This window comes from Carcharhinus amblyrhynchos, chromosome 9 (assembly GCF_965287045.1).
Source record: "Carcharhinus amblyrhynchos chromosome 9, sCarAmb.v2.hapA, whole genome shotgun sequence".
In the NCBI taxonomy this organism is placed as follows: Eukaryota; Metazoa; Chordata; class Chondrichthyes; order Carcharhiniformes; family Carcharhinidae; genus Carcharhinus; species Carcharhinus amblyrhynchos.
This window is the reverse complement of record NC_137332.1, coordinates 33,578,879-33,606,017: the sequence shown is the minus strand read 5'-3', so window position 1 is coordinate 33,606,017 and position 27,139 is coordinate 33,578,879. Positions and strand designations below refer to the sequence as shown.

At 42.7% G+C, this 27,139-nt stretch overlaps 1 protein-coding gene across 3 annotated transcripts; it reads right to left on the bottom strand.

Annotated features, from left to right (window-relative positions):
* nasp (nuclear autoantigenic sperm protein (histone-binding)) lies at window positions 1-24,196 on the bottom strand. Of its 3 annotated transcripts, none has more exons than XM_080195416.1 (14): window positions 23,959-24,196; window positions 16,233-16,343; window positions 15,910-15,990; window positions 14,792-14,904; window positions 13,127-13,735; window positions 11,700-11,770; window positions 11,543-11,619; window positions 11,351-11,424; window positions 11,013-11,201; window positions 3,465-3,658; window positions 2,567-2,626; window positions 2,355-2,438; window positions 1,565-1,702; window positions 1-182 (listed from the first exon to the last, which is right to left on the bottom strand). In XM_080195416.1, the coding sequence occupies exons 1-14, from the start codon at window positions 24,102-24,104 to the stop codon at window positions 135-137; spliced, it is 1,995 nt and encodes a 664-aa protein (XP_080051542.1). In that variant the 5' UTR covers window positions 24,105-24,196; the 3' UTR covers window positions 1-134. The 3 variants fall into 3 exon arrangements, with proteins under 3 accessions (XP_080051542.1, XP_080051543.1, XP_080051544.1); XM_080195417.1 differs by having other exon boundaries at window positions 1,565-1,690; XM_080195418.1 differs by lacking the exon at window positions 23,959-24,196 and adding an exon at window positions 23,133-23,225.
* Window positions 24,197-27,139: the final 2,943 nt, after the last annotated feature.

The window sequence follows — 27,139 nt, the reverse complement described above, 5'->3', positions numbered from 1 at the left end:
TTTGCAAATTACATCTTTATTGAATTTTCCACAGTTACAAAAATGGTTCAAAAAAGCCAATCAAAAAATACATTATGTACAAAAAAAGTCCAGTATGTGGGCAAAATATTGCCAGGTATCTGAACGTCTATTAACTAGCACTGAGCTTCTGGCTCAGACTTCTTCGGAGAAACATTTTCTGACTGAAAGAAAAAATTTTGTACAGGTTCAGAAATCAATGAAGTTTTTTCCATCAATACACAATTTAGAAACACATTTCCTCGAGGAAAGCACTATAGAAATGATTCCTTAGAGTATAACAAGATTAGGCAAAATGATTAAACTATTTACAATACTAGCCTATTGCTAATTCAGTAATTGTGCAGTAGCAGATTCTGCTCCAGTTTTTAAAATGATAAAATCTGCAGTGTCCAAATGTTTAAGGGGAGGAGGAGGGGGTGATGGTCTAGTATATTATGGCTAGACAATTAATCCAGAAGCTTAGCTAATGTTCTGGGCCTGCCATGGCAGATGGTGGAATTTGAATTCAGTAAAAAAAACTGATGGAATCAGAATCTGATGATCTTGAAACCACAAAAAAAACTTTGGTTTATTGATGTCCTTTAGGGAAGGAAATCTGCTGTCCTTACCTGGTCTGGCCTACATGTGACTTGTGGTTGGCACAACTAATCTTGGACAACTAGGGATGGGCAATAAATGCTGGCCAGCCAGCCAATGACACCCATGTCCCACAAATGAACTAAAAAATCCAGTGCTTCATGAATAAAATACAAGTCCACACTACAGGCCAGAAGGATATTTGCATCAGCAGTTATGTATACTTGCATGCATCATGTCAATTTTAGTAAAACTATATACAAGCAAAAATACTAAAGTGTTGGCAATGTGAAATAGCAACTGTGCATAGGTTAAATTAATTAGTTTCTCTTCCTAGGCAAGAAAGTATTTTTAAGCACAAACTAAGAAATTTTTAAAAACTAGTGATAAGACTAACCTGTGCAACATACTGGCAGGAAGTCATACTAAACAAATGCCTATTGCATCTTATTCAATTAGACGAGCACAATTTGGCTTCAATTACTATAGTTCGAGAAATATTAAGCAGGTTATAATTGTTACAAATATGAAGTGTGCAAGATGTTGTGTCTTTAGCATAATGTGGAGAAGATAAGCTGGTCACATGACTTGTTCAGCTTGATCCAAGTGTGATGGAGGGGGATGGGGTGATAGTGGGGAACAGGTTCTGTCAGGAAGGTTATTCAATATGGATACCTGCAAATAACTTGACTGGAGCTGAGGAGGAGTAAATCTCCAAGTCTCACAGGGAAGTGCAAGGAAAGACAAGTTTTATAAAGGGTTATACTTTATGCATCCAACTACTTTGTTACAAGATAGAAGTCTACTTTAGTTTAGAGTAGGGGAAAAAAATCAGTACGGTGAGGTTTTGTTTGGGAAAGGTCAGGAGGGAGGCAAGAACAGCTTTGGCCTGGTTGCAGGAAACAGTTTCAGGGACAGCTTTCATAAAGGTTGTTTCTGTCTATGGGGATCATAACAATGAACTTACTTCCATTTTCTCAGCCACTCCATTCCTATCATGGGCAGTATCCCCACAGCCACCATTCACAGCAGACTCCTCCTGCTTTGCTTTTTTAGGTTCTTTGTTATCCCTTTCACCATCTTCAGGTTTCCTCTGCAATGAAGACTACAGTGTAAAGTTAAAAGTAGCCAACTATTTTCTTCTTGCATTTATCACACTCAAAATTTCCTGCATCTCAAGATTAGCAAAATGTTATCATGGAATATGTTTAATATGGATATTCAAGTCAAAAGGCATTCAATTCTGTCAGCAGAACTTCATTGTGCTACAGTTAGCTTCTGGGACAGTGGGAGTCAGAGGCAGCAGGAGTCAAGAGGACTGTAAAACATTAGAGTGTAAGGACACCCGAACATCTAAAATATGCACAGTGGCAAGGACTGCTGCCTCAGCATCAGGAATCTGGTTTGATTCCCAGTTTGGGTCACTGTCTATGCAGAGGCTGCATATTCTCCCCATGTCTTTGTGGGTTTCCTCCCACAGTCCAAAAGACATGGTTAGGTGCATTAGCCGTGCTAAATTTTCCCTCAGTGTATCTTAACAGGTGCCAGAGTACAAAAACTAGGGGATTTTCACAGCAACTTCATTGCAGTCTTGATGTAAGCCTACTTGTAACTAATAAATAAACTAAATTGACACTACTGCTCAAGATCAGGTACCTCAAGCCATCCCAAAATAAGTTTTTTTGGCTCCGATTTTAACTGCACGGCCACCATATTTTCACTGGATAGGGAGGAATAAACCAATCTAAAAAGCTTACCTTTTTCCTTACTAAATGCGAGATGTTAGATACACAGTTCAAACTTGAGGTAGAAGCTTCATCTGTTACTTTTCCAGCCTGTATCTACAATTCAGAACAACAGAGTTGTGAATAAAATCCTGGGCCTCCTTCAAGCCAATCACTGAAATTCAATGGCATACTGCATAAAAAAAGGTGAACATCATCTGAGAGGCAGCCTCTGAAATACTTACATCTGGTACACTGCTTGCAAGATGTGTTGTTTCAAATCCTGAAAAGGCAACAGGCCTACACTGATGTGGGAAGAAAAAAAAGTACATGATTTATGATATACTATAGTTACCAAACTGGCCAGGGTGTGCAGGCAGGGGAAAGAGGAAAGGAAGAGGCTGGCAGGAAGGGATACAGTTAGTACTGTACAAAGGATGCAATTAATACATGATGACATTGGAGAACTTGTCAGACTGGACAGTGGGAAAACAAACTAGGTGAGGTGATGCTTTGCACTTGGATAGAAAAAAATTCAAGTGATCTATAATTAAAAAAATGCAATAGAAGAGCAAAAGAATAAGGATACAGGTAAACAGTTCATTAAAAATCAGCACTACAAATGCTTGGTTAGTTTTTTAAAAAACCCTAGTTGTGTTAAACAGATGAAGGATCTTAAAACAGGCCACAATTAATGAGCAAAGTTCAGTGCCCTAATATTAAAAACACTAAAGAGCAAGAAAATTTACAAATATGGTATCACAGATTACTGTGAAAGATTGAAAAAAGGTTCAGTTCCCCCTCTACGGGGGAAAAAATTGCTGAGAGCTGATTGAATTTGAAAGATTTCTAAATGCATTGAACAAGAGTAGCTTAGAAAAGGCAGCTTCGACTTGGGAAATCCAAGAGAAAGTGAAATTCAGTGAGTAGAACTTCCTACCACAGGAAACAGAGGTAAATTGCATAGGTGCTTCCAAAATCTAGACAACATGGAATGTTGTGAAAAGCCATAAAGTAACTGGAAAAGGGAGGAGACAAGTATAAACATCAGCACAGACACTCAGTCACACAGCAACTTTGTGTTGCAGGAATCAGAGAGAGGTGAATAATAAATACCACATTTTCCTATCAATATTCACTTACCAATGTTTCCTGAAGGGCTTTTGTTGCTCTTCCATCATCTTTGGATTCTTCAGAATCCTCAATTTTTGCCTTTATCTCTGGCAATAGCTCTTTAAGTTCCTCAATCTCCTGCTTATCTTCAGAAATAGCATCAGTGTCTTTTGCTGGAGATTTTCCTTTCTCTTCTGCTTTCTCAATCCTCTCTGTCAACATAGCTGTAGATACAGCATTAATTAGTAACCGAAAGCTGCTGGATTTGTAAAAACAAAAGCTTACCAATGGAGCAGCCATGAAGGTTTACATCCATGAGAAGGAAAGAGTGGTAGTAATGGTCTAAAGCTTCACATTGTGTCCAGATCAACTTGTTCTGGATCTCTTCCCCTGCACCCACCCCCCCACCATGCTGACACTATAGTTAAACAAGCCTATCAATGCCTCTACTTTAAGAGAGGAAACGTGGCATGTCAGCTACAACTCTCACCAACTTTTACAGATGCACCATAGAAAACATTCTTTCTGGTTGTATCACAGCTTGGTAAAGCTCCTGCCCTGCCCAAGGCCACAAGAAACTACAGAACAGACTAGCCAAATCCATCACACAAACCAGCCTCCGGTCCAATGACTGTCTACACTTCCCACTGCCTCAAAGCAATCAGCATAATTAAGAACCCCCACACACCCTCTTCCTCCTTGTTCCGTTGGGAAAAGACAAGTCTGAGATCAACTGACTCAAGAATAGCTTCTTCCCTGCTGCCAGACTTTTGAATGGACTTGCATTAAGTTGATCTTTCTCTACATCCAAGCTATGACTAACTACAATCTGCATCTTTAGTTCTCTTTATGAACTCTACAGTGCACAAAAAACAAAATGCTTTTCACTGTAGGCTCATACATGTGACATTAATCAAATCAAAAAGTGGTTTAGACCTTGCACCCAATGAGCCTGGTTTGAACATAAGAACATAAGAAATAGGAGCAGGAGTAGGCCATCTAGCCCTTCGAGCCTGCTCCGCCATTCAATAAGATCATGGCTGATCTGTCATGGCTCAGTTCCACATTCCCACCCTCTCCCCATAACCCTTAATCCCCTCTCTTATCAAAAACCCATCAACCCGCGTCTTAAAAATATTTAGCAAGGTAGCCTCCACCACTTCAACAGGCAGAGAATTCCAGAGATTCACCACCCTTTGAGTGAAGAAGTTCCTCCTCAACTCCGTTCTAAACCACACCCCCCTTTATCTTGAGGCTGCGTCCCCTAGTCCTATTATCCTTTGAGCGGGAAGAGTCTCTCCACCTCTATCCTATCCATCCCATTCATCATTTTATATGTCTCAATGAGATCTCCCCTCATTCTTCTAAACTCTAACGAGTACAAGCCTAGTTTATTCAGCCTCTCCTCATAGCTCAACCCCCTCAACTCCGGCATCAGCCTAGTAAACCTCCTCTGCACTCCCTCCAAGGCCAAAATATCCTTGCGCAAGTACGGCGCCCAAAACTGCACACAGTACTCCAGCTGCGGCCTCACCAATGCCCTACAGCCACAGCAAGACCTCCCTACTTTTATATTCAATCCCCCTCACTATGAAGGCCAGCATCCCATTAGCCTTCCTGACCACCTGCTGCACCTGCAAGCTGGGTTTTTGCGACTCATGCACAAGGACCCCAAGGTCCCTCTGCACCATCGCCTGCTGCAGTTTTTCTCCACGTAAGTAATAATCCTTCCTACCATTATTCCTACCAAAGTGGACCACCTCGCACTTGCCAACATTAAATTCCATTTGCCATTTCCTGGCCCATTCGCCCAGCCTATCTAGATCCTTCTGCAGACTCTCCACACCCTCTGCACAATTTGCCTTTCCTCCAATCTTGGTGTCATCAGCAAATTTCGACACCCTACACTCGGTTCCCTCCTCCAGATCATCTATATAAATGGTAAATAGCTGAGGCCCCAGCACCGACCCTGAGGCACTCCACTAGTCACCATCCGCCAATCCAAATAGCACCCATTGACCCCCACTCTCTGCCTCCTATTTGACAACCAATCCTTTATCCATGCTACCACCCTACCCCCAACTCCCTGTCCCCTGACCTTCTGCAATAACCTCCTGAGGTACCTTGTCAAACGCCTTGCCATCAAATACAATCATAGTTGAACTTTCTATACATACTTCCCTTTCCTGCCCTATTGCTATCACCCTCAAATCCCCAAGTATCCAAAAAAGCTGTGTGTCAGCCAAAGTATCCACCACCTTCTGGGTTAGAGTGTTTCAAAAGATTCACATCTGAGTGAAGTGGTTTCTCTTCAGTCCTAAACGAAGGATCACTTATATTGAAGCTGTATCTTGTTTTATGCTCTCTGGGAAAAACAGCCTTTGGGCATCTGACCTGTCAATACTTTTATACAGTTCAGTGAGATTACTTCTGAACTGGGCCCACTCTACTCAGTTGGTCCTCAAGGTAATTTTCTCATCATAGGAGTCAATCTAACAAACCTTCATCTCTATTAGGGCAAATTCCTTTACATAGGTAGACCAAAAGAGGTCCCTCTGCACCGTCGCCTGCTGCAGTTTTTCGCCACGTAAGTAATAGTCCTTCCTACCATTCTTCCTACCAAAGTGGACCACCTCACACTTGCCAACATTAAATTCCATTTGCCATTTCCTGGCCCATTCGCCCAGCCTATCTAGATCCTTCTGCAGACTCTCCACACCCTCCGCACAATTTGCCTTTCCCCCAATCTTGGTGTCATCAGCAAATTTCGACACCCTACACTCGGTTCCCTCCTCCAGATCATCTATATAAATGGTAAATAGCTGAGGCCCCAGCACCGACCCCTGGGGCACTCCACTAGTCACCAACCGCCAATCCGAATAGCACCCATTGACCCCCACTCTCTGCCTCCTATTTGACAACCAATCCTCTATCCACGCTAACACCCTACCCCCAACTCCATGTCCTCTGACCTTCTGCAGTAACCTCTTGAGGTACCTTATCAAACGCCTTCTGAAAATCCAGAAAGACCACATCCACCGGCTCTCCTCTATCCACCGCCCTAGACACATCCTCATAGAACTCCAGTAAATTTGTCAGACACGACTTCCCTTTAATGAAACCGTGTTGCGTCTGCTCTATCAAGCAATTCCCTTCAAGATGCCTCGCAATTTCCTCCTTAATGACGGATTCTAACATTTTACCTACCACAGACGTTAAACTAACCGGCCTGTAATTCCCCGCCTTTTGCCTGGCACCCTTCTTAAACAACGGCGTAACATTAGCCGTTTTCCAATCCTCCGGCACTTCCCCGGAATCCAGCGACGTCTGGAAAATAACCACCAAGGCATCCACTATCACCTCCGCCATTTCTTTCAGAACCCTCGGATGCATTCCATCCGGTCCTGGGGACTTGTCCACAATCAGCCCCTCCAGTCTGTCGCGCACCACCTCTCTAGTAACAGTAATGTCATTAAGACCCTCCAGTCCTACCACCTTTCCATCGCTAACACCCGGCAAATTATTCACGTCCTCCTCCGTGAAGACAGAAACAAAAAAGTTATTCAAGACCTTAGCCATATCCCCATCCCCTACCACTAGGTCCCCTTTCTCATCCGCTAAGGGACCAACGTTCACCCTAGCCAGCCTCTTCCTTTTTATATATTTATAAAAACTCTTGCTATCCTTTTTTATATTAAGTGCTAGCCCAGCTTCATAGCTTCTTCTACCCTCCTTTATCAACTTTTTTGTCAATCTTTGTTGACATTTAAACCTTTCCCAATCCTCTTCTCGCCCACTGCTCTTAGCTACTCTAAATTCCTCCGCTTTTAATTTAACACTTTCCTTCACCTCCTTCGTTATCCACGGCTTATTACCTCTCTTCCTACTGTCCTTTTTGACCATCGGAATAAATTTCTGCTGAGCACCAAGAAAGATCTCCTTAAAGATCCTCCACTGCTCCTCAGCAGACCTACCTTCCAACGCACTCCCCCAGTCCACATTCGCCAATTCTTCTCTCATCCTACCATACTCCCCTCTATTCAAACAAAGGATACGTGTCCGGGAACCCACTTTCTCCTCCTCCATCTGCAACAGAAACTCCACCATACAATGATCACTCTCTCCAAGAGGATCCTTCACCTCAAGGTCCCTAATTCTACCCGCCTCATTACATAGCACCAGATCCAAGATAGCTCGCTCCCTCGTCGGCTCCAACACACACTGTTCCAGGAAACTATCCCGGCAGCATTCCAAGAACTCCTCCTCGAGCCCACCTCGTCCAACATGGGTCGACCAATCAATATGCAGATTGAAATCCCCCATAACTACTGCCGTCCCATTCCTGCACGCCGCACTTATTTGCGCGTTAACAGCCCGCCCCACCTCCAGATCATTATTCGGGGGCCTATAGACGACACCCACCAGCGTCTTCCTCCCTTTGCTGTTCCTAATCTCCACCCACAACGATTCCACTTTCTGCTCTTTGGCTCCGATATCATCCCTTGCTACCACCTTGATGCTGTCCTTAATCAGCAGAGCTACGCCACCCCCTCTTTCCTCCTGCCTATCCTTCCTAAACACTTGATAGCCCTGTACATTCATCTCCCAGTCCCTGTCACCTTGCAGCCACGTCTCTGTAATGGCCACCAGATCGTATCCATTTGTGTCGATCTGCGCCACCAGCTCATCCACTTTATTCCGAATGCTTCGTGCATTCAGATAAAGCGCTTTCATCCCAGCCTTCTTCTGGACCCTATTTGCCGTAACGCCACCACTTGGGACATCCTCAGCCTCTTCCCTTACCTGTTCCTTGTGCATGAGTCGCAAAAACCCAGCCTGCAGGTGCAGCAGGTGGTCAGGAAGGCGAATGGGATGCTGGCCTTCATAGCGAGGGGGATTGAATATAAAAGTAGGGAGGTCTTGCTGCAGCTGTATAGGGCATTGGTGAGGCCGCAGCTGGAGTACTGTGTGCAGTTTTGGGCGCCGCACCTGCGCAAGGATATTTTGGCCTTGGAGGGAGTGCAGAGGAGGTTTACTAGGCTGATACCGGAGTTGAGGGGGTTGAGCTATGAGGAGAGGCTGAATAAACTAGGCTTGTACTCGTTAGAGTTTAGAAGAATGAGGGGAGATCTCATTGAGACGTATAAGATGATGAATGGGATGGATAGGATAGAGGTGGAAAGACTCTTCCCGCTCAAAAAAGACAGTAGGACTAGGGGGCACAGCCTCAAGATAAAGGGGGGGCAGTTCAGAACGGAGTTGAGGAGGAACTTCTTCACTCAAAGGGTGGTGAATCTCTGGAATTCTCTGCCCGTTGAAGTGGTGGAGGCTGCCTCGCTAAATATTTTTAAGAAGCGGGTTGATGGGTTTTTGATAAGAGAGGGGATTAAGGGTTATGGGGAGAGGGCGGGAAAGTGGAACTGAGCCACGACAGATCAGCCATGATCTTATTGAATGGCGGGGCAGGCTCGAAGGGCCAGATGGCCTACTCCTGCTCCTATTTCTTATGTTCTTATGTTCTTATGTTCTAAAACTGTATCTGGTTTTCTAGGTGGGGTGTATGTAAATTTCATTAAAACTTCCTTAAAATAAAAGGATAACATTTGCCATCTTAACTAATTGGCTATTTATCAATTCATGGCTAAGAATTCCAAGCATTTTCTTAATTCTTCCTCCTGAAGTGGATAACTACATACTGTCATGTCTCATATACTGAGCCTCAAGATCCATCTGCATCCTCCCACAGTGCACTGCCCCAGCAGACCAACTGTTTGTATGGCACATGCACACAGACAATTCACAGGACTTTAAAAATCATCTTACCAAGATTTGGGACCACAGGGTAGCATGGTTGCAGAGTGGTAAGCACTGCTGTCTTAGTGCCAGGAGGCTGGGTTACTGTCTGTGCATGTTCTCCCCTGCACTCCAAAGATATGCAGGGGTAAGGCCATGCTAAATTGCCCCCTAGTGTCAGGGGATTAGCAGGGTAAATGTGTGGGGTTACAGGGATAGAGCCTTAATGGTTTGTGCAGGCTTGATGGGCCAAATAGAATCCCTATAGTGCAGAAGGAAGTTATGATAAATCAACTCCCTTCTGGTTTGATTGCCAGTTTTAAATTTTAATGGTCCTCCAGTTCATGTCCACCCTATTTATGCATCAAACCTCAATTATGACCATTAAATCTCTTTTCAACCTTTCTACTCCAAAGAGAATAATTCCACTTTTCTACATTAGGTCCTTCCCCTTGGTACCTGGGATATCACTGGACCATCCCAAGACCTGGATATCCTTCTCAAAGTGAGGTTATAGAATGGAATTAAACAGACCAAGCTTGATAAAGGATTAGCAGAGGGTGCAAATGCAAGGAATCGGTGTCTTTTTAAAGCTAGGATCCCATTTGCTTCAGCAACCCTGTCAAGTTGTCTCCCACCTTCATTTCATGTAATGAACAGCCAGATCTATTGTCCCATCAATAGTTATATTTAATATTTACTTCATTCTTCGAAAAGAGAAGAAAAATCTGAACACATCCTCCATCCATTTTCAGCTGCTTTGGCCAATGCACAAACTCAATTACTCATTCTTTCCCCAGCCCTAACTGTTGAACACAAGCTATAGTGAAGCCAATAATATTCATTTGCCAAGCTACAGAACATAGATAATTGCAAGAGTATCTGGAAGCTGGTAGCTTATTTCACTAGTACAAAAGAACTAAACTAGGAGAAGTAGCAGCTATCTGGCCCCTTGAGCCCGATCTGCTGTTCAAACGATCATAGCTGATCTTTGAATTCAGCTTCACTTACCCACCCAACATAACCCCCAATTCCTTTACAGTTCAAAAAAATCTATTTTTGCCTTAAAAACATGCAAAGTGGCAGCCCCAACTGCTTCACTAGTCAGGGAATTCCAGATTTACAACCTTTTGGGTTAAGAAGTTCCTTCTCAACTCAGTCCTAAATCTGCTCCCTTGTTCTCCTGTCCTACACCAGTGGAAAGGACCTCCCTGCTTCTTTATCTATTCCCTCAAATTTTTTCGCTTCTATAAATTCCCCCTCATTCTAAATTTATAGTCCCAGTCTACTCCTTAGTTCCTCAAGCCAACCCTCAACTCTGGAATCAACCTAGTGAATCTCCTCTGCACCCCCTCCAGTGCCAGTATATCCTTTCTCAAGTAAGGAGAACAAAACTGTACACAGTACTCCAGGTGTGGCCTCACCAGCACCTTATACAGCTGCAACATAACCACCCTGTTTTTAAACTCCATCCCTCTGGCAATGAAGGACAAAATTCCACTTGCCTCCTTAATTACCTGCTGCAATTTTTTTTTAAATCCACTTACAGTCCATTGTTGTTCTGACCAAAATGGATGACTCACATTTACCAACATTGGGCTCCATCTGCCAGACCCTCACCTATTTAAATCATCTTTACCCTTTTGCTCCACTACTCATCTTAGTGTCATCTGTGACCACTACACTTGGTCCCCCAACTCAAACAATTAATGTAGGTGTTATCCACCCCAGATGAAAAGCAGGACAATCGTTTCAGTTTGAAAAACAAAGCTCAGATCTCCTTACCTAACCTTTTCTCTATGACATTAAAGGACTCCTTGAAGTGTTTGAGAGAGAAATCATATTGATTGTTAAAACTGTAGGCCAGCCCTAGTTGATAATGGGTCTCAGCTAATAGTCTGCTGTGTGGTTCAAGACGTTTTTCCTGAATGGTCAGACACTCCCGGAAATCTTCAATAGCCTGTATGTAGTTCTCTGGAATAGAACAAGCTTGCATTAATCTAATTGCTGCATTACACAACGCCACCTGGGCCAAACAAAATATTCATTTACGTTGCAAGACCAAAAATGTTAGTTCTACAGGACAGTTGAACTGGTTAAAGATCATAGTCTTTACAGCTTACCAGATTCTATTCCAACTTCTCCCAGTTTCAGATATGCTTGTGCTGCGCAGAGTTGTATTTCTTTGCTTTCTTGCCTGAAAGATTAAGTTAGAGCATTGTTTAATTCTTGCTGAAATTAAATGTATTGCTCAATGTTCATTGGCTTAAAACCATGACAACTGCAAATGTCAATACATTGGTTTGAGGACTTGCCTTTTAAAGATCACTTTTGCCAATTCAAGCATTTCCCAAGCCAGCTGCAAGTTGTCAACCTCCTCACTTTCAGCATCCTGCAATGAAGAGTTTGCATTTTTAACATGAACAGTTCAAACCCAAGCTGCCCTACAAAGATTGAAGGTTGATAACTCACCTTTTCTTCAGCAGTATCTTCATTTTCATCGTCATCGTCATCACCACTTCCATCAACAGCACCAGTGTCATCTGGAAAGATAAATGGGTAACGTGTAGAAGGACTCGACTAGATCAGATAAATAAAGGTTCTTCTATTCATGTGCAATACCCACTAACCATTTAGACAGAAAATTATGGTCGAGTGTGCCAATTATTGGTGATGGTAGTTGAATGGTCACCAGACTAGCTTACAATTTGTTAATGGAATTTAAATCCCACCAACTGCCAATGGTGGAATTGTGCCCCCATAAACATCGTTCCGACATTACTCTGCGCTGTCTTACCACAGCCAGACAGAATGGAAATACCACAATTGAATTTTCTAAAAAGGTGCCAGTCACTTGCTAGAACTTGAAAATGGGGAAATATTCACTGTCCTGCAGAAGTTTGCAAGTTAGAGTTTTAGGGTCACAATTACTGTCACATTAAAACAGTGCAATGAAGTTATTGTGAAAATCCCCCAGTTGCCACACTCCAGCACCTGTTCAGATACACTGGAGGGAGAATTTAGCATGGCCAATGCATCTAACCATGTCTTTTGGACTGTGGAAGTAAATCAAATAACCAATGATCCAAGCTGGGAATCAAACCCCAGTCCCCAGTGCTGTGAGGCACCAGTGCTTGCCACTGTCACCCCTGGCTATTTTGTATGTTCAGGTGTCCTTAGGAGTCCAATTATGTTTTAATATCCTAACCATCATGTCTTCAGATTGTGGGAGGAATCCAGAACATTGCATGTTTTCACCATGTCTGCATGAGTTTCATCAGACTGCAGAGAAGCCAGGAATTGAACCTTGGTTCCTGGCATTGTTGGCAGCAGTGCTAATCAGGTTATGGTTTGTTGTTTAGCCAAGGAAGGCAGCTATCCAATAATTCTAATACCAAAGCTTTCCAGTTAGTCCATTCTATGTTGATGGGAAATGTACAATGCAAATCAATACTATAACCAGTGTCATCACAATCCAAATCTGAGACCAACATTTGAATTAATAGCAGAAGAACAAGTCTGCCAGGAGTAGGGAGTCTGAGTCTGAAACCAGCTTTCAACCTATTTATGTAGTAATAGCAAAATTAGATTCATTAAAAACAAGTTTATTCCTTAGAACCTCATGTCAAAATTAGTACCTGGATTTTAAAAACCATGTGCGATGAGAAATGTTACCACCAGTGGCTAGTGACAAAAGTATGAAACTCTAATGAGTGCAAGTTTACTAAAATCACCATTTACTTATTTGTGCTCACCAGTGGACAATAAAGACCAAGTGGATAGACAGTCCATAGAGGTTAAATATTTGTAAGCAGAGACAATTATGGCTGTGATTATCTCCATGCCATTGAACCAGTTTGACCAATTTTGTTAACTGGAACATTTGTCCAAGTTTATACCTTCAACCTCTTCCATATGTTCTTCAGGACCATCCACCCCATCCTCAGTCTTCTCAGCAGTGATTTTACTTCCACTTGATGCCTTGCCATTTTCCTCACCTTCCAGCTTCTCTCTTGCTTCTTTTGCATGCGATCCTTTATCTTGATCCCCCAGAGCATATTGCAAAGGAACAGCTACTTTTTCATCAATAGTTACCTTCTCCCCAGCGTCCTCAGTCATGGGGTCATCTTTACCAGTACTGTTCTCAGTTTTGAGATGGTCCTTTACATCTTCTGGAATGTTAATATCATCCTCCTTTTTCTTTGCCTGAATAACACCATGCCCTGGATGGCTATCTGCTTCTTCATCCATTGGTTCACTTATGTCTTCATCACTACAGTCAATGGATGATTCTACTTTGGTCAGGGTTTCCTTCCCAGTGGCACACAGTTCTCTTGTAGGAGAGTTTACTTTTCCTTCGCTTTGAGTCTTGGTCGGGCTTCCTATTTTTTCACTAACTACATCGCAATCAGCAGAAACTTCAGCTGGAGCTTCATCTTCAGTTGTTTTATCACTTTCTTCAGCTAGTGCAGCATACACCTGTTCCCTTAATTTCTCCTTCTCTTTCTCTATACACATCAAGGAAAAAGAAATGCATAAAATTGGGGGCTGCCAAGACTGGTTGATAAGTCTGGATAGTCACAATTGAAAGGTTTCAGGTAAAGTTTAAAAATTAAAGTTTAGTCAACATTACAGATTCTTGCAGCCACTAGTAAATCAATCTTACTAATTCCATTTCCCTGCCCCAATTTTGCACGAGTTCTTAGACCATTTAGCACCTTTTTTGCCAAAAAGTTTTAAAAGCTTGCTCACCAACTCAAATTTTAAAGAAGTGTTGATTCTAAACTGTAATAATGCAATATTTCACTTAATTTTTGAGTAACATTCCATCAGTTAGCCATGATACCAAAAGCAACTCTGGGGGGTTGGGGGGGAAAAATAGAAGTGTGTGCTCTCTCTCTCTCTCCCCTACAGAGGAATATAATCAAGGCTTCACTTAGTTTAAAAAAGTAGACTTATGCAAATATTTTGTTTTCACCAAGAATATCTGCAAGTTCTTAAATTGTATAAAATCTAGCATTTATAATCAAATTAACTATGTTTTATACTTAACAGCCCACAGAAATACAAACCAACTCCCATTAAATAGAAACTAGAAGAGTAGGCCATTCATTTTGATCATGGCTGATCATCAAGTTCAATATCCTGATCTCCCCCATATCCCTTGATCTTTTGTCTCAAGAGCTATATCCACCACCTTTTTGAAATCAGACATTTTGGCCTCAACTACTTTATAGTAGTGAGTTCCACAAATAATTCCAATTCTTTCAAATATTCTACACAGGTCAACATTTACTGTCTATAATGGCAAAGATGGAAAACTGGCCAATATACAAACATTAATTCCCAGTTATTGTGGAATGGAGATCAAGAGAATATACTGAGGCCACTCATTATCCAAGTTAACTTAGGAGGTTTGCATATGCTCAAGTGTTTTGGGGAACTGCTCATCTGCATAAATTGGCAAGCTTCTAGTCAGAATTCTCTCCCCACCCACCCAAAAGCTATTAAAACTAGGCTAAAGCTTACATGAAACCATCCTTCAAGCAAAACAGGATACTTACCATCAACATTCCCTGCATTTTCTACTTTGGAGTCTTCATCTGGTGCCGCTGTTTCTTCATCATCATCTTCAGGAACTCCTTGAAGGGCATTGCCAAGAACACCACGCTCCATTCTGAAACAGAGACATATGATGGACATCCTGCTCCTTCATACCCCCTCAATCCAAAAGTTACATGCACCATTGTGCAATTGCAGTCAAATAACCTATGGAAAAATATCTTATTGCAAGTTTTAGGGAAGGTGATGATCATGTGAACTTATTTCTAACCAGAAAACAAATACAGTACAAGATTCAAATAGCAAGTACCAAATTTTGCTGTTAAATCAAAGCTAACCACTTAGAAGTGAACATCAATACCCAAAATCTACAAGGAGCTTAGTGATTAGTACATGGGTAAAGAGGGATTTTTTTTTATATAATGAGTAAGCAAGTACATGAAGTTGGATAGATTAAAATTAGGTGAGCACAAGCCAACACTGAACTTTTTACAGCATGGAAACAGGTCCTTTGGCCCAACATGTCCATACCATCCAGTTTATAACCATTAAATTAGTCCCAATGGCTCATATCCCTCAGTACCAATCTTACCCATGTAACTGCCTAATGCTTAAAAAAATGTACCCACCTCTGGCAGCTTGTTCCAGACACTCACCACCTTGAAGAAAAAAATGGTCCCTCTTGTATCTTTTCCTTCTCACCATAAACCTACACCCTATAGTGTTACACCATTGAGAAAAGACATTGACCATCTGCGTCCCATTTTATAGACCTCTAAAATCATCCCCAACTCTCCTACACGCCAGGGAAAAATGTCCTAGTCTATCCAGCCTCTCCTTATAACTCAAACCATCAGTCCCAGTAGCATGGTAGTAAATCTTTTCTGCACTCATTTAATATTCTTTCTATAATAGTGACTAGAACTGTACACAATATTCCAAGTGTGGCCTTACCAATGTCTTGTACAAATGGTCCCAATGTGTTTTATTTAAACTGGTGAAATCTACTATATTGTTACAGTTGGGTGGCAAGGTCAAGAGTGTGGGACAAGTTTGTTTTAAATCACCTATTATTTACTTTAGCTGGTCTATTTGTTACTCAACTGATTTGTAAACTAACCGTGCCAACTCCAGAAGGGCTTTTCCATAGCAGAAATAGGCTTCACCACATTCTTCTGCTATTTCTCCATGTGTTGCACTCCTTTTGAAACAAAAAAGGGGAATAAAATATTATGGTTTTGTACATGCAATAAAATTGTGACAGATTGAAGTACCAATCTGTACAAGCTACGACTGAAATTAGAGAAATATCTGAAAGGAAGATTCAACATGCCACATTAGGCTTTATGTGTAGATTACTTTAAAAAAAATTGAACCTCCCCTCAGCTATAACTTCTAAACATGACCATTTTCAGGGCAACTCCAATCCAGTCAGATACTTACAAGAGCCTGCATGCATCCTGAAAGGCATTGACAGCTGCTGCAAAATCTTCCATTACCATGTGTCTTTTGCCAGTTCCAAGCAACTTCATGGCTTCAACACTAACATTAGCACTGTTTAAAAATAAGCATTGCATGAATGAGTGTGTGATGGAAGCTTATACCAGCTTGTTACAAAAATTTTAAAACCTTGCACAGAATTGTAATAAGATTCAAAACAATTATATTTCCCTGTTAAAAGTTTGATTCTAAATGAAGTGACATTGCCTTTATTGCAATACCCATAACTGTCCCAAAACCAATGTTATCTAAATAAATCCAATTACTACAAAATGAACCATGACCCATTAGTAGAGGCCAATTTAAATAAGCAAATATCATTTGAAGCAATTCCCAGATATCAAAACTTTACCAGGATTAAGATCTGGAAAAGGCAAGGAAAAATGCCACATGTCACAACTCAAGTTAGGTTTCAGTTCTGATTTGTGCATGGAATTGTCTCAAAATGGGCCTTGCTTATCTATATGCAACAGTTAATGGTAGGGGGGGGGGGGGGGGGGGGGGGGGTGTGAATCTAGAATATTTGAATCAGAAAGCTTACTCACTTACTAAATAAAAAAAATCACCATCTTAAAAAGGGACATTTTGGAATCAGTTATTACTTGGCACTCTGATTAATACCTGGCTTATATTTGTCAATTTTTCGTAAGACAACATCAAAGCAATACATGCTTCATTTAAGTAAATTAGGCAGAATTAAGACAGACATTCTCCTTCTATATGCAATGAGTAATATGCAATAATTGAAGAGTAATTGTTAAATTGGATGATCAAGTATATTCGATGTAGAATTAAACTTCCTGAGAATTTTTAGCATATGGATGAGGCAGCCGACTAAGATTGCATAGACAGTCATGTGTCCACACTTAACCAGGCTGTGGATTCAAGCTCCATTATGGACTGGAGCAGGTAATCTACACTGCCTTAATGAAGGGCAAAATGGTCAGGTACAAGTTTAACCAGGGACATCAGTTCAGGCATACACTACATGACTCCACTAACTCCAATAACCTAGTCAGCACTATTTCATTGTGTAATAGCAGACAGCCACCCATCACTGCCAAACCCTTCCAGATCACTTCATTTTTCTAAACTCCAGGAATATCAACCTACACCAATCTGCTTTTCCTCAAGGCCAATCCCCTCTCCTAGGAACCAAAACAGGGATCATACAGTAGCTCATTAAATAGATGGTAACTAGGTATGCAGGTGAAAACTATGATGTGATTTCAATTAGTGGTCAAGATCATTTAGAAATATTTAGTGCCTGGCAGAAAATGTCCAAACTAAAGGACATAGTCACTGCAATTGTACTGAGTGCCATTCCTTTAAATCCAGCCAAGACCAATTTGGATAAAAACAATTCACTGACAGCAAACTTCAAAACAGGTCATCTTGGGCGTTTTTGTTATAACTAGATAACAATCACTTAAAAAATGTATTTGCAGGGTATGGGAGATACTAAAACCAGTAAATGGGCAACTGGGGCTGGACAATTACAAGATTGTGGTCAGCTGCATGAAAATATACTTAGATGGGAGCCCTGGAGTGTGACCTAGTGACAAAGGACAGTGATATTTCCAAAGAGTGGCATATCACTGGCAGAATTGTAGGTGGTAGTCCATGGGCTACTGTCCTTGTCCTTCCAGGAGGTTTAGATCCTAGATTGCAGTGATGCTGTCAAAGAAATCTTGCCAAGTTTCTGCACCTTGTAAGTGATACATATTGCAACAGTGTGTCAGTGGTGGTGGAAGAAACAAATATGGATGGGGTACTTAACAATGGACTGCATTATGCTTAATGGTTTCAAGCTTCTAGAATCATGCTGGAACTGCACTCACTAAGGCAAGAGGAGAGATTTTCATCATGGTCCTGACTGTGTCCATACTCTCCAAGGCACAAATTTGGGGATTGAAAAGGCAAGAGTCACTTAACACAGAATTTCTGACCCCTTTGTCAGCACAGTAATTTATATGGCTGGCCCAGTTCAGTTTCTGGTCAACAGTAACCCCCAGGATGTTGAAGGGGATTCAGTAATGCTGTTGAATATCACAAGTGGTCAAATGGTTGGCACTTGAGACAATGTTACTATCACCATGATGTGGAGATGCCAGCATTGGACTGAGGTAATCACTAAGAAATCTCAACATCAGGTTAAAGTCCAACAGGTTTATTTGTTAGCAAAAGCCACTAGCTTTCAGAGTGCTGCCCCTTCATCAGATGAGTGGGAGTTCTATTCACAAACAAATAGGGCATATAGAGACAAACTCAATTACAAAATAATGATTTGAACGAGAGTCTTTCCAGATAATCAAGTCTTAAAATATACAGACAATGGAGTGTAGAGAGCATTAAGCACATGTTAAAGGTGTGTATTGTCTCCAGACTGGACAGTTAGTGAGATTTTGCAAGTCCAGGCAAGTTGTTATAAGGATTACAGATGGTGTGACATGAACCCAAGATCCTGATTGAGGCCATCCTCGTGTGGAACTTGGCTATCAGTCTCTGCTCAGTGACTGACTTGGAATATTTACCTGAAGATCAGAGGCTGAATGCCTGTAACGGCAGAAGTTTTCCCCCAACATGGGGAGAATATTCTTGCCTGGTGATTGTTGAGCAGTGTTTGTTCATTTTTTGTAGTGTCTGTGTGGTGTCCTAATGTACCATACCTCAGGACATCCTTTCCTGCAGGGCATCAGGTAGACAATGTTGGCCAAGTTGCAAGAGTATTTACTGTGTACCTGGTGGATGGTGTTCTCATGCAAGATGATAGCATCTGTGTCGATGATCTGGCACATCTTGCAGAGGTTGCTGTGGCAGGATTGTGTGGTGTTATGGTCACTGTTGTCCTGAAGGCTGGGTGGTTTGCTACAGACAATGTTCTTGCCTGAAGGCAAGAAGTGGGGGTGTGGGGGATGGCCTTGGTCTTTGTCAATGACATGAAGGCTCCAGGAGAAAATGTTGTAGCTTCTCTGCTCCAGGGAAGTACTGGGTGAAGGCTGCTGCCCTTGACTTGACATGTATGCCCAAGCCATTAGGAGGTGCACAGGATTCATCAGCTGCACTCACAACAGCCCTGAATATCACCCAAGCAATGCCATCCATTGCAACATTCAGACCAGCAACATGCAATTGCAACATTCAGACCAGCAGACAAAGGAGGGACCATTGTCATACTGAACAGAACAGATTACTGCAAAGTGTATAAACAACTGAACAACAGGGTATACTACCTGCAGATCCAACCAAAGAACACACCCGTCAACTCAGACTGAGCAAGACCTTTAGAGCACCCTTCATGCTCTCATCCCACATACTTCATGTTTGAGATCTCTACTGCCCCCCCCTAAAGATACACAAGGCAAACACACCCAGCCGTCCCATCATATCAGGCAATGGGACCCTGTGCGAGAATGCTCCGGCTAAACCCATTTGTACGAAGAGCCCCCAGCTTTTGCTGCATCACTACAGGAGCCCCCAGCTTTTGCTGCATCACTACAGACTTCCTACAGAAAGTCAGCACACATGGAGCAGTTGAACCAGGAGCACTCCTTGTCACAATGGATGACTTGGCACTCTACACCAGCATCCCCCATGCCACTGCTGCAACTGCCTCAGTAATCAACAACTGCCAGCTTCCAGATGCAATTTTACAACTCATCTGCTTCATCCTGGCCCACGTCTTCACCTTCAACAACCAGTTCTTCATCCAGACAAAAATCACCATGGGGACCAAATTCACACCTCAATATGCCAACATCTTCATGCACAGGTTCAAACAAGACACCTTCACTGCATAGGACCTTCAACCAATGCTATACCTCTAGACAGATGACAGTTTTTCCCTTTGGACTTAGTTGTTTGTGATTGTTCACCATATGACAACAACCAAGTTCCATCCCACCAGATGGTGGACTACTCTTCAGAATCAGTTGCATTCTTGGACACATGCATCTCCATTAAGGGTGGTCACCTCAGCACTTCACTGAAACACAAGCCCACAGAACCTCACGCTGCTCCACTTCTCTAGCTTCCACCCTAAACACATTAAAGCAGCCATCCCCTACGGTAGAAGCCCTCTGTATACATGGGTCTGCTCAGGATGAGGATTGCAACAGACACCTCCAGATGCTGAAAGATGCTCTTATAAGAGGAGGATATGGCACATGACTGACAATTCCAATGCACCACAGTGAAAAACTGCATAGACCTCAAAAGACAAACATGGGACATGGTGGAGTACCCTTCATTGTCCAGTACTTCCCCAGAGTGGAGAAGCCACAACAACAAAACAACAACATCTTCTCTGGAGCCTTCAACATGTCATTGAACATCTCACCAAGGCCATCCCCACACCCCTACTTCTTGCCTTCAAAACAACCACACAACCTCAAACAGACCATTGTCCACAGCAAACTACCCAGTCTTCAGAACAGTGACCACAACACCACACAACCCTGCCACAGCAAGACATGCTGGTTCATCAACATGGATGCCATCATCTCACAAAAACACTATCCACCAGGTATATGGTACTACTCAGCCAACGTTGTCTACCTGATACCCTGCAGGAAAAGATATGGGGAGACCATGCTGACACTACGATGAACGAACACAGCTTGACAATCACCAGGCAAGAGTGTCCTCTTCCTGTTGGGGAACACTTCAAAGTCACAGGCCTTCAGTCTCCGATCTTCAGATAAGCATTCTCCAAGGTGGCCTTCATGACACACGAGAGTCACTGGGCAGAGACTGATAGTCAAATACTGCACACGAGGACAGCCTCAACTGGGATCTTGGGTTCATGTCACACCATCTGTAACCCCCATAATACTTGCCTGGCTTGCAAAATCTCATTAACTGTCCTGTCTGGAGACAAGACACATCTCTAACCTGCACTTAACACTCTCTCCACTCACACTGTCTGTACCTTCAAGACTTGATTACCTGTAAAGACTTGCATTCCAATCATTTTACAAATTGAGTTTGTCTCTTTCTCTGCCCTGTTTTTGAATAGAACTCCCACTCAATTGACAAAGGGGCAGTGCTCCAAAAGCTAGGGGCATTTGCTACCAAATAAACTGGTAGGATTTTAACCTGATGTTGAGACACTTCTTACTGTCATCATGTCCAGGTATTGTCCAGACCTTGCTGTATGTGGGGGCAGACTGCTCCATTATCTGAGGATTTTGAACTGAACACTGAAATCAGGGAACATTCTCACTTCTGACCTTTTGAGGGAGGACTGCTTTGCAGAACACCTGCTATGATGTTCCAATTGACATGACCATACTGGCCTTCAGAGCAATCAAAACCACCTTTCTGCTAGGTATGACTAATATCCAAGCTACCTGCCTCCCACAACACCAGTGACGAAAGATTGCTCAGGATTCATTATGCCCTTATCAAGGCAGCATTTGACATCAAGGGTAATTACTCATGCTTTGTCTCTGGCACTCAAGATTTTAAGCTCATGTTTGGTCTAAGACCAAGGAAGCCTGGAGCCAAGATGCCTTGGCAGAACACAGCTGAACATCCTTGTGTAGGTACCATTTGATAAAGTCAAAGTCACCCTCCAACACTTTGTTGATGGAGATTTGACTGGTGGGGCAGTAATTAACCAGACTTGTCCTGCTTTTTGTCAGCAAGACAACTCTGCAATTTTCTACATTCAGGTTAATATGCCAGCAAGGCTATCCTGTCCCTCCCCAACAACACAGCACACTTCAGGGGCTCAAGGAGGCAGCTTATCACCTTGAAATGGGCAATAAATGCTTGTCTGTCCACTGACACCCACATCATCTAAATAAGTTTAAAAATCTGGGACAGATTAGTTAGGGGAACATCTGGTTCTGGAGCACAAGTCTTCAGTCCCATAGCAATGATACTGTCAATGTCCATAGCTTTTGCAGTATCCAATCAATACATGCAGTGCATTTAATTGTCTGAAGACTGGCATCAGATGCCAGAGTCCTCAGGAGGCAGCTGAGATGGATCATTCAGTTGGCACTATTGGCTGAAGAATGTTGCAAACACTTTAGCCTCATATTTTGCACCCATATGCTAGGCTTTCCCATCTGAGGATGTGGTGAAGAGCTCTGACCCTCCTGCTGTTGTAAACCGATTGTCCTGTACTGTAACTTCACATCTTTTTCCTCACCTCATCTGAGGTCAGTGAGTCCCTGGCTTGGTGGTAATGGTTTAGTGAGGAATGCTATGCCAATGCTGGCACACAATACCTCATGAATGACCAATTTTGATGCTCGATCCATTTGGAATCTACCCCATTAACAGTTAACAGTGAGTAGCATCACGACAACAGACAATAGACAGGACTTCAGTCCCTGTGGAAATATGAGGAGGTTACTGACCAACGCTGGGCAGTTACATCTGAGAAAGTGAGGGTAAGGTTACCCTAATTTTCCTCCTGTTGGTTCTTGCCTGCAGCTGTAGGTTCCATATTTAAGTTTCTTGTGGAGCTCTCATGTCACCAGGGTACATATGCCTAGTCACCCACAAAGGCAAAAATCGACAACCAGCAATTTCTCTATACATTAGATAAGCCAATTATTTCCAAGTACACCAACTACAAACTTCCAGCATCAAAGAACTGCAGCAAAAGTGCTGTAGAATCACTTGGGATGCAGACGTGGACATGATTACAGCTCCTGGAACAATCAACAATGCAAAATTCGCTGCCTAACCCTATTGTGGGAACTCCCCTGACAAGGTCAACAACACTTCAAGGCCACCATTACTATTTCAAGGCAACAAGGTTAAAAAAAAATACAGCCTTATTTGTTAACTGCGAAGACAGACTAAAAAGAGCACGCGTAATCTTACATAGGAGTGCCACTTCAACTAGTCAACCGGATAATTAAAGACAGCGTGAACACTAGGAGTTAGTGTCCCCATGAGAGTGAACTCCTAGCGGCGAGCAACAAAAACTTATTGTAGGTGCTTCTGGGAGATAAAAATGCTCAAAGTAACGTTAAAGCCACTAGCTAAGTGTGGAGGGAGGATTTGAACCCGCGCTCGCGATGAAGTAGCTCCAAGACTGGAATCACTTAAGAGCACAGGGTGCGAGAAAGACCAAGCTTCCCCCGCCACGTTTAAAGTTGGAAGACACAGTAGCAAAAAAAAGGAGAATGAAAAAGCAAACGGACGGCGTACTTGTTCATTATTTTATTGAATATATTAAAACAAGGAAGAAGCCTATTAATCCCAAGAGGACACACACAGGGGGGTTGCTGTGGGACACAGTTTGCTCCCTCCTCTCTCCCGGCAAATTGTAACGAAAAAAAAAGATACACAAATGGAACGCGGCGACAGTGAGCGCATGCGCATCCCGCGCCCAGCTCCAGCCCCGGGAAAAAGAGCAGCAGCTGGCCCGCCTCAGCCCCTCACCCCACAGACCCTCACTCACCCCAGTCCCTGACCTATCCCCCCCACTGCCTCAGCCCCTCACCTCCTCATTCACCCCCCCAACCACCTTACCCTCCTCACTCATCACCCCAGCCCCTCACCCTCCTCATTCACCACCCCCGCCATCTCACTCTCCTCAGTCCCTCACCCCTCTCAGCCCCTTTCTCTCCACTCAACACCACTCCGCCCTCACCCATCACCCAGTCCGCCTGACTCCCTCAGCCACGTCCCCCTCTCCCCTCACCTCTCGGCGCTGCCTGGGACACTGGATGTGGAGGCGCTGGCTTCCTGATCCGCCATTTCAGATTCTGCTTGCGGGCTGCGGGACTGGCTTGCTGCCTGGACACAAAACACGGGGAGGCTGTGCAGACACTGGGTGATAACCACCATTAACCGCAGCAAGGGCTGATCGGGAATATTCTCTCTCGGTTTAAAAACACAGCAGCGGAAAGAACCCGCTCCTATTCCCGCCTTTTATTTACCCCACGGCACATCACTTCCTGTTCACCTTTCACCCTGGCGGGAAAATTCACCCACAACATTGACACTTTTTTGAATCGTGCCTGTACAATCTGGCAAAAAGTGCGGGTAATCTGTTAAGTTCCTGAAATGCATTTCAGGGATATCAGGCTCCACTTGACAAAAAAGTTCAACTTTAAATTGCGCCACTACTGGCAACATCGAGATCAGAAGTGGAATTTATGATACAAAAGAGATTGAAAGTCAATTTCAGTTTATGTGATTATTATATTCTGATTTAAATTATAGCATCTATTAATTAAGTTTACAACACACATATGTTGATATAACATTCATTTATTTTGCCTGAACATTTTCAACGTACAATTTGTAACCATGGAATTTTACAATATCTCCGCAAAAGTGCATTTATTTCAACTCACTGGATTCAGAATTTTGAGAGTGCAGTACGCTATGTGCAATGCTGATTTGATTAATCAACAAACTACAAATAGTTTATTTTTTCTTTCTCATCTTCTTTGTAGTGGAGTAAATACTGTATTCAGTTGCTTATTGACTGTAGCATCAAGTGGCATTAAACAGTAATATCACTGGACTAGTAATTTAGAGTCCCAGACTAATGTCACAGCAGCTGGTGGAATTTAAATTCAATTAATTAATTAGATTAATAAAAATCTGGAAACCAGTCTCAGTAATGCAATTATCATTGATTGTCATAAAATCCGACTTGGCTTACTTCCTTCAGGGAAAGAAATTTGCCTGATCTGGCCTACATGTGAGTCCAGACCCACAGCATGTGGGCGGCATGGTGGCACAGTGGTTAGTACTGCTGTCTCACAGCACCAGGGTTCCAGGTTTGATTCCCTGCTTGGGTCACTGTCTGTCCAGAGTTTGCATGGTCTCCTTACGACTGTGTGGGGTTTTCTCTGGGTGCTTTGGTTTCCTCCCATAGTCCAGAGATGTATGGGTTAGGTTAATTGGCTGTGCTAAATTGACCCTAGTGACAGGGGGATTAGCAGGGTAAATTAAGGTTATGGGAATAGGCATGGGTGGGATTGTGGTCGGTACAGACTCAATGGACTGAATGACCTTCTGTACTGTATGGATTCTATGATTCAAAGTGGTCAACTCTCAACTACCCTCTGGAATGGCTTAGCAAGCCACTGGGTTCAAGAGCAATTAGGGAGGAGTAACAAATGTTGGTCTTGCTTGCAATGCTCACATCCACAGTGAAATATGCCGTAACTTACAATTGCATCAATGGAGCATCAGAACAGCCAAATGCCACTCATTAATCACTCATTCTCATTTCTGTTCAAATATGTCTCATTTGTTATACATCAAAGGTGCAGTACGAGCCAATTTTAAAGGTGATAGGGGTGTGAATAAGTTGTGAAGTTAGACTTGAGGTGTAGCAGACTTCATTTCTCATCTAAGTAATTTGGGAACTTTCCAGAGATTGCATTGCAATTAGAGTCATTGAGATTTACAGCATGGAAACAGGTCCTTTGACCCAACTTGTCCATGCTGCCCAATTTTTATCACTAAGCTAATTCCAATTGCCCGCATTTGGCCCATATCGCTCTATACCCATCTTACCCATGTAACTGTTCACATGCTTTTTAAAAGACAAAATTGTATCCGTCTCTACTACTACCTCTGGCAGCTCGTTCCAAACACTCACCACCCCCTGAAAGAATTGTCCCTCTGGACCCTTTTGTATCTCTTCTCTCTTGTCTTAAACCTATGCCCTCAACAATCAATGCTGACTGATTGTTGAAAACAATCTACCTTTGGAAAACAATGTTGACTGATCTATGCCCTCATTATTTTATAGACCTCTATAAGATCACCCCTAAGTCTCCTACGCTCCAGGCAAAAAAAGTCCCAGTCTATCCAGCCTCTTCTTACAACTCAAACCATCAAGTTGCAGGAGCATCCATGTAAATCTTCTGCACTCTTTCTAGTTTAATAATATCCTTTCTACATTAGGATGACCAGAACTGCACACTATTCCAAGTGTGGCCTTACTAATGTCTTGTACAACTTCAACAAGACATCCCAACTCCTGTATTCAATGTTTTGACCAATGAAACCAAGCAAGGCAAATGCCTTCTTCACCACCCTGTCCACCTGTGGCTCCATTTTCAAGGAGCTATGAACCTGTACTCCTAGATCTCCTTGTTCTGTAACTCTCCCAAATGCCCTACCATTAACTGAGTAGGTTCTGCCCTGATTCAATCTACCAAAATGCATCAGTTCACATTTATCTAAATTAAACTCATATGCCATTCATTGGTCCACTGGCCCAATTAATCAAAGTCCTGTTGCAATCCTAGATAACCTTTTTCACTGTCCAATATGCCTCCAATTTTGGTGTCATATGTAAACTTACTAACCATGCCCCATAAATTCTCATTCAAATCATGAATATAAATAACAAAAACAGTGGACTTAGCATTGATCCCTGAGGCACACCGCTGGTCACGGGTCTCCAGTTTGAAAAACAACCCTCTTCAACCACTCTCTGTCTTCTGTCATCAAGCCAATTTTGTATCCGATTGGCTACCTCACCCTGGATCCTGTGAGATTTAATCTTATGCAACAACCCACCAAGTGATAACTTGTTAAAGGCCTTGCTAAAGTCCATGTAGACAACGTTGACTGAACTGCACTCATCTACCTTCTTGATTATCCCTTCAAAAAACTCAAATTCGTGAAACATAATAAGGCCATGTTGACTGTCCCTAATCAGTCCTTGCATCTCTAAATGCCTGAAGATCCTGTCACTCAGAACACCTTCTAACAACTTACCCATTACAGAGACAAATTTACTGGAGTTCTATGAGGATGTGTCTAGGGCGGTGGATAGAGGAGAGCCGGTGGATGTGGTCTTTCTTGATTTTCAGAAGGCGTTTGACAAGGTACCTCACAAGAGGTTATTG